This window comes from Camellia sinensis, chromosome 3 (genome assembly GCF_055761805.1).
Source record: "Camellia sinensis isolate YWXY chromosome 3, ASM5576180v1, whole genome shotgun sequence".
Lineage (NCBI taxonomy): Eukaryota > Viridiplantae > Streptophyta > Magnoliopsida > Ericales > Theaceae > Camellia > Camellia sinensis.
Window position 1 is genome coordinate 223,778,271 of NC_138963.1, and position 7,323 is coordinate 223,785,593.

Genomic DNA, 7,323 nt, shown 5'->3' on the forward strand with positions numbered 1-7,323 from the left:
TGGATGGTAGTGGAGGTGGTGGGTGGTAGTGGAGATGGTAGGTGGAGTTGGTGGTGGGGTAATTTACACAATTTACAATTTACATTAACAGAGTAACAAAACAAGAAAATACATAAAAACTTTTACTGGGCAGTTCTCTCTTTAAAAACTTTTAATGGTTATGCAGGTTGGGATATTAAAATTTTAAAAATATGCACATTTTTTGTATTTAGACAAACCTTTTTTATGAGAAAATATGTATAATTTATAGTATAATTCCTGTCACTTGCTTTATACTAGTAGAGGTTCAACCTCATCTACAAGATCAATTGCAGATAAATCGTACAATAAGAATCAACAGCAAAATTTGGCTCACCATGAGAAATAATGCTGAAATTCACGTTTTTCCAAGGTATCTTTCCTCTGTTCCATCCAACTTATTACGTCCTACAAAGATCAACAAACACTACAAGTCATTATTGTTAAAAGATTTCAGCCCAAAACTATGAAGTACTACCTGAATCATTTCATGTAAAGGTTGGTAAATTGTTGAATCCACAAAAGTCAATTGCGCTAATTCTGTCTGCAGTTCTTTCAAAAAAGCATGAAAACTATAAGAGATATATCAACATATCTCTATTAATAGAAAGAAACAGGCTAATACTTACTATACAAAGCATCTTCATCAATATCCACACTACCTCCATCACGAGCAATGTCTTCTATATTACTGGAATCAAGTGATGTGATACTAATTTAGATATAAGATTTGAAATGATTTAACCAAATTAAAACAAAAAAGATAGAGACAAAGATAGAGTTTGAACTAATCAATTACTATTTACTCAGGGTTACATGGCAATACAACCTTGCAACAAAATCTCCTAGCCAAATTTTCAAAAAATTGGGTACTCTGTCCCAACAAAATCTGACCATGATGTTGAGGTTCCTTTTTAATGTGATTCCCACATATCACTTAACCGAAAGTCATAAATCAGAATGGCAAATCTTAGGGCCAGTTTGGTAATGTTTTCATTTTCTGTTTCTTCTTTTTCTTCTCAAAATATTGAAAATAGGAAATAAAACATGTTGGGTTTTTGTTGTGGAAAAATAAAATAAAAGTAGCAACAATTTTCAAAGTTACAATAAAAAATACAAGTGAAAACAAAAACATGTGTTTTCATTTGCTTTGCAAACAAGTTTTCATTCACTACCCTCCGACAACTCCCTTTTGGCCACTCCCCTCTCCAAACTTCTTGCGGACTTTTTGCAAACTGTTTTCTTATTTTTGTTTTCAACAAATCTATGTGCACCAAACATCTTTCCTATTTTCATTTTCCCAAAAAAAAAAAAAAAAGGAACATTTTCTATGTTTTCTATTGCCAAAAAAAATGGAAACTATCAGTTTTACCAAACATAGCCTTAATTTCTCCCTCTTCATTACATTTCCTCAGCAAATAAACCAGGAATTGCAGACAAAAAAATATCAAATTATCTCTAACAAATAAGGGGTTCGTAAGGCATACTGTGCCTCATCAAGAATGATAATGGCCCCACTTATATCCACTTCCATCGCTTTGCGGATGATTGGATTAACAATGTAGTTGTATGGGCAAAAAACTAACAGTGCATCATCTGCCATAGAACGTGCAGCAAAGTATGAGCAACCTGAAGATTGAGGAAATGTGTCACTGAAAGAAAGGGATGGGAACATTTAAATTAAACTAAACCAGTAAAATAAATTTAAAAAATAAAAAAACCTTTCACGTCGTGTCCAACTTTCACAAGATCTTCAATGTCATGGACTTCGTTGCAACCTCCTTTCTTAAGAGATGAGTGACCTTTAACTTTATGCACATTTCTGTTTGAGAAAGCCCATTTTTCACTCTTTCATTGGCAATATCACTAAAACAAGTAACATATTGATAGAGAAAAAACTCACTTGAATTCTGAGCATCCTACTTCTTGGTTGTCTAGAAGCAACTTGCTGGAAAATTTTCATTACACGTAAGTTTTGTTTTTTGGCAACAAAAGATTGGTTGCGCATAATAGTACGAGAAAAAAGTAAATAAATTTAAGAGAAAAAGCTTTCCAAGGCTAAAAAAATCACCATTCTTCATTGATATTGTCTTTGCCATGTACATGCCTGTTTGTGCAGTAATGCTTCCTTGATGCCTGGAGAGTTAATAATACACGTAAAAAGTGAACTAAATCTTAAGCCGGAACAACTTTTAGAAAAGAAAATGACTCAGAAATTAAGAGTGCTTTTTACACAACCAATTCAAAGGTCAAACACAGAGAAAACAGATAAATTGTTTCAAAACATTCAAGTAATTACTTGGGAACCACTTTTTTTAATCTGTACACCTAAATTTCTATCTGATGAACATACCACTCACCTTTTTAAATCTATCTCACTTCTTGAGTGCAAAAAAAGGCAGTTTTCAAAAACTATATAGTCAATGATAAGATAAACACAATGAAAGACAATTCAAGAAATATATATATATATATATATTACCAGTTCATCTAAATCATCTTAATCTGCTTAGTCAAATAATTTAAATAATCAAATAAACAACAAAAATAATTCATCCACCGAATTTGAGTTTGCCCAAATCACCCGAATTTGTGCATGCTAGTCAACCACCTGGACAACCTGTCAACCGCAACTGTCACCCTTGTTGCCGGATGACCGACCGAATGACGGGCATGCACAAATTCGGGAGATTTGGGCAGGTCAAAATTCAGTGGATGTAACATTGCTCAATAAACAAATACATATATATAAATATATATTAGAGTTTCCAAGAAAATACTGCTCTATTTTTTGTCCTTATTGCATACATAAAGTACAAATTAAATATATCTATTTCTTGTCCAAAAAATACTGCTCTATATATTTGAACACATTCAATGCTCCAAAGGAAATTGTCAAAAAATAAAAAAAAAACTGGGATGGTCTTTGCTATATTTTGAAGTTTGAACACAATTGATGCTCCATAGAAAATTTTCAAAAGAAAAAAAAAAAAAAGTAATTGGGATGCTCTTTGCTGTCAGGACATGGAAAAGGACCTGGATGCTGGCATAATAAAACAAAATCCAACATTATCAATGTCAGAGCTTCAATCGGTGAGCAGCACTTGCAATCACAAGATGCAAGATTTACCATAGATAACAAGACAACTGTATCTTTGTGATGCCACCCTGGCTTTTCCTTGTTATGTACAACTCATTATAAGAATTGGGGGGAAAAAAATAGTAGAACCTTAGGGACATTTTTAAAGCATTGAACTACAACTTTGCAAGTTGAAATAATGGAAGCACTTAACCTTATTAGGTGGAGGATATGAGTAATAACTTTTCCTAATATTCCAAATTTGGACAAGAAATTAATTTCTAATAATCTAGTGAAATGTTTCCGAAGTAAACCAGCAGCATATGTTGAGTGACTAATAATATTCTTATATTGTTATCTATACCTGTAAAAGACCTAACCAATGCAAAGGAGATTGAATATAAGACAAAGCAAGTGCCCTACAAAATTGAACTTAAGGTGCATGCGAATGGAATCAAACATTGCCAAACAATTAAGAAGCCTGATACAAGTGTTATAATATCCAATTTGGAGTACAACAATTCACAGGCATTGGTTTTCCAGCATTGTCTTTTCCTAAGTGGCACAAGCGTGTACACACGACATGGGCCACAGTCACCACATGAGGCACAAGAACAAAAAACAAAAAAACAAACAAACAAACAAATAAATTCTGAAAGAGTGTGACATGAAAATGGCAAGGACAATGCAGTATATAACTAACTCTTGTTACAAACATGCATATTCTTTTTATTTAGTTTAATAAGAACACATGTAGACACTTATTTACTTGACAAATAGATAACTTCTATTTATTATATTAACAACAGTTTTATAAGGAAGATAAAATTAGACATGTATTAAATACACTATTATTTCTTCTACTACAATTCTCTTATTATATTTTTTGTTCTCTGCAATTAAGTTCTTTGAATATATTGAAAATGACTGTTAGATACTTGAATAGTGATGACCATGTATAAAATGTCAAACATTTCTGTATGTTATTAAAGAATATGTTCCACCTATTTTCAAGTGTCAGGTAGTGTGCCTATTAACTGTTGGCTGAGATTTTGTCAGCCAAGTACCCAAATTTGTGAAACCTACTTCTAAATTACAGGGGGGGAACACAATAAGAAAAAGGCCAAGCTTTAAAGATTGGGATACACCTACCAACACTGACATTGGCACCCGGTAAGTTGTTTTCCGGTATTCGCGAATCACCTGAGTAATTTGTGAATGTGTCCTCCTAAATAATTAGCCAAAAACAAAAATGTAAATATCAATGCAAGTAATCAATCAGGCATCTAAGTATCTCATCACAAGTTGATGGTAATAGAATATACATCCCATAAAGAAGTTTCTGGGAGGCATTCTTAAAAAGTTTAAGAGCTCAATTTTATTTAACTCTCAAACCAGGACAATTTCTATAGATAATGATCTCTGTATGATGAAATTTTACAGTATAGCATTCAACTGGGACTATCAATAATCTTCACTTGGCATTTGCTGGTAAGAGTTTCCCTTTAAAATCTTTGCTACAATCATGTTATGTGATACAGAAAGCAAGCACTTGGCATATATATTGTGACTTAGAATGGCATGAAAAGTCTTCCCAATGAAATAATGGAAAAACTTATTCACCCAAAAAATAATGGAAAAACTATGTACCCAAAAAATTAAACATGTGGTGTAGATTCGAACCTTGTGTGGTGCAGGTCACACCTATAATAAATTTGGTCCACACATCTTTTTTTTTGGGATACATTTTTCTGGGTTCTTAGAACAGTAATTGAATCAATTCATCTTGTGATTATATCAATATCACAAACGCAACAAGCGCATAGTAAATATTGGAAGTATGGAACCAAAACAATACAAAAAGTAATACTTACTTAAGAATAAAACAGAATAACGTGATGGAAAGAAACAATAACTTGATTATAATATCTATAAATAAACAAACATTTAGGTAAATGCAAGTAATTCAATATATATATGGTTATTAAATAATATGTGAAATGTGAGATGAAAATTGTTGACACGATGTGTGAATAAATATTTAAATGTCAAGCTCCTAAAGACAATTCCAGTTGTGTGTGTTTTCCGTGTGCTTGTCTAACAAATCAAACTTACGAGGCATAAAAAATGGTAGGTACTGTCTTTTTCTTTTTAGAATTGTTGTTTGTTGCAGACGGAGCTGGCTCTGGATTTCCTGAAGCTAAAACATCATAAGATCGCCCAGTTAACAAAGTAGTACCTAATCATAGATACGGCAAAAAAAGTACGACTTAACTAGAAAGCATGACCTACAAAAATAGGATGCCTTAACACTATTACCCACAAAATATGATAATTAATTTTTGACATTTATGTCTCTCACCAATTCTTTTTCTTTTTTTCTTTTTTTCTTTTTTCTTTTTTTAACAAAGAAATGCCAAAAGGAGGCTTACAGAGAGTCAAAATCTGAAAGGGCTCCTCACCCATCCAAGTGGAAGGTTACCCTTCAGATTACAAGAGGCTAATCAATGAGCAACAAGATTAACAGTCCTAGGAATCCACCTAAATTCAAGACTATTTCTGAACTTGTAGCAACAAACATCATGGAGGATTGCAAGGCTATCCCATGGAGGAACATTCTCAGACACACTCAGTTCAATTATAGATTTGCTATGACTTTCAATCATAAGGTCTGAAATTCCCAAAGAAACAGCAAACAAACACAATAATCGAATAGATCTTGCTTCACCTTGATGAACAGAGGACGATGGAATTGTGGAGACAATACCATCAACAACTCTCCGCTACCAGTCCAAAATTACTACTGCAAGAGAGGTTTTTTAGCTAGCCCTATGTTGTGCTTGGTTGGAGATTTGAAAAGAGATTTGGAAAGAGAAAGAGAAAAGATAAGTGAAATGTGAATAAAACATAGTTACATTTTACCTAATTTCACACACATTCTCTCTTTCTCTTTCGAAATACCTCTCTAAATCCCCCAACCAAACAGGCTTAGAGAAACTAGCATCACAATTCAATGTAGCCTTAGAGGTGTCTCTCACCAATTCAATCATCCAAACAAGTGACAGAAATTCTTTTTCTATCCATTTCTTTTTCTTTTCTTTTCTTTTTCTCCATAGTAAATAAATAATCATCGTTTACCAAACAAACTAAAATGTATAAACACAAACAAAGTGGGGCATTCTGTTGCATCAAAACCAAATAAAATGTTTTCTTTAAAAATAAAATAAAATAAAAAAGATTTAACTGTTGTCATTAAAAAATAAAATGGTTCAATCGATGTAACATCTGGGTTTCATTTCTGATAGGATCTTATGCCCCTTTTTATTGCCAATGAATTGGAGGTCTTTTCTTCCTTTTTCTTCTTTTTCTTAGCAACCAAACAGAGGGTTAGGGCAACTATTATTTTTTGATGAACAAAAACAGTATAATAAACGAAAATCCAAAGCGTAGAAACCTGAAGGCTGAGTTTCAGGAAGAAATCCACCGCCATAAGCTAAGGGATCGATGGAGGCCTCCGGCGCAGGCTTCAAGTGAGCGGGATTGGCAGTGAGAGCCCTGGACCGGTAGTTCTGTTGCCAAGCGAGAGCCGAGCAAAGAAGCGAGAGAGATTTTCCAGTTCCAGTCGGCGACTCGAGCAAGGCGTGACAGTGACCGTCCCTTTGAGCTCGATCCAGCGTGGAGATGACTCTGCCCATGAATGCCAACTGAGAACCGTAGGGTTGGTACGGGAATTCCACTGCGATGCCCCCAATGTGGTATACATTCTTAGGTTTGGTTACCGGAGTTGAAAAATCCATCTCTGTGTGCTTCGCTTTGAGCTTCGCATTCGTTTGTTTCATCCAATTTCATGAAAGAAAGTGACTGTGTGGGAAGTGGTTTTTTTTTTTTTTTTTTTAGTTACGGGATATTATTGAGAAAAAAGAAATTATATTGAAAAAATTAATTAGATTTTTTTATAATTAGATACGATATTTATAAGAAGAAAAAATAAAATAATTATAAAATTTAACATAATTTTTTATTTAAATTTTATTTTTTTAATTTTATAATCAGCGAAAAAAATCAAAAACAATCCTTCGTAAATTGGCTATGAATCAAAAATAAATAAAAATAAAAAAGTTCGTAAATTGGCGTTTTGGCGGGAAACATACTTTGTGTTTTTTTCATTGTGGCGGGTAACTTACATGGTAAGCTATCATTTAGATTGATATTCAAAAGTCGGTGGC

General features: G+C 33.2%; 1 protein-coding gene across 4 annotated transcripts in view; it reads right to left on the reverse strand.

Moving 5' to 3' along the window:
• LOC114283072 (RAD3-like DNA-binding helicase protein) overlaps positions 1 to 6,973 on the reverse strand; it is a 29,432-nt gene extending 22,459 nt beyond the window's left edge. For 2 of the 4 annotated variants that reach the window (XM_028225905.2, XM_028225903.2), the window contains exons 1-10: positions 6,552 to 6,973; positions 5,213 to 5,297; positions 4,250 to 4,325; positions 2,090 to 2,154; positions 1,922 to 1,966; positions 1,740 to 1,840; positions 1,506 to 1,647; positions 648 to 709; positions 497 to 570; positions 356 to 426 (exon numbers count right to left, since the gene is read on the reverse strand). In XM_028225905.2, coding sequence (XP_028081706.2) covers positions 356 to 426; positions 497 to 570; positions 648 to 709; positions 1,506 to 1,647; positions 1,740 to 1,840; positions 1,922 to 1,966; positions 2,090 to 2,154; positions 4,250 to 4,325; positions 5,213 to 5,297; positions 6,552 to 6,936 — 1,106 coding nt within the window. In that variant the 5' untranslated portion in view covers positions 6,937 to 6,973. The remainder of the gene's footprint in view (positions 1 to 355; positions 427 to 496; positions 571 to 647; positions 710 to 1,505; positions 1,648 to 1,739; positions 1,841 to 1,921; positions 1,967 to 2,089; positions 2,155 to 4,249; positions 4,326 to 5,212; positions 5,298 to 6,551) is intronic. The other 2 variants (XM_028225904.2, XM_028225906.2) reach the window with 2 other exon arrangements.
• Positions 6,974 to 7,323: the final 350 nt, after the last annotated feature.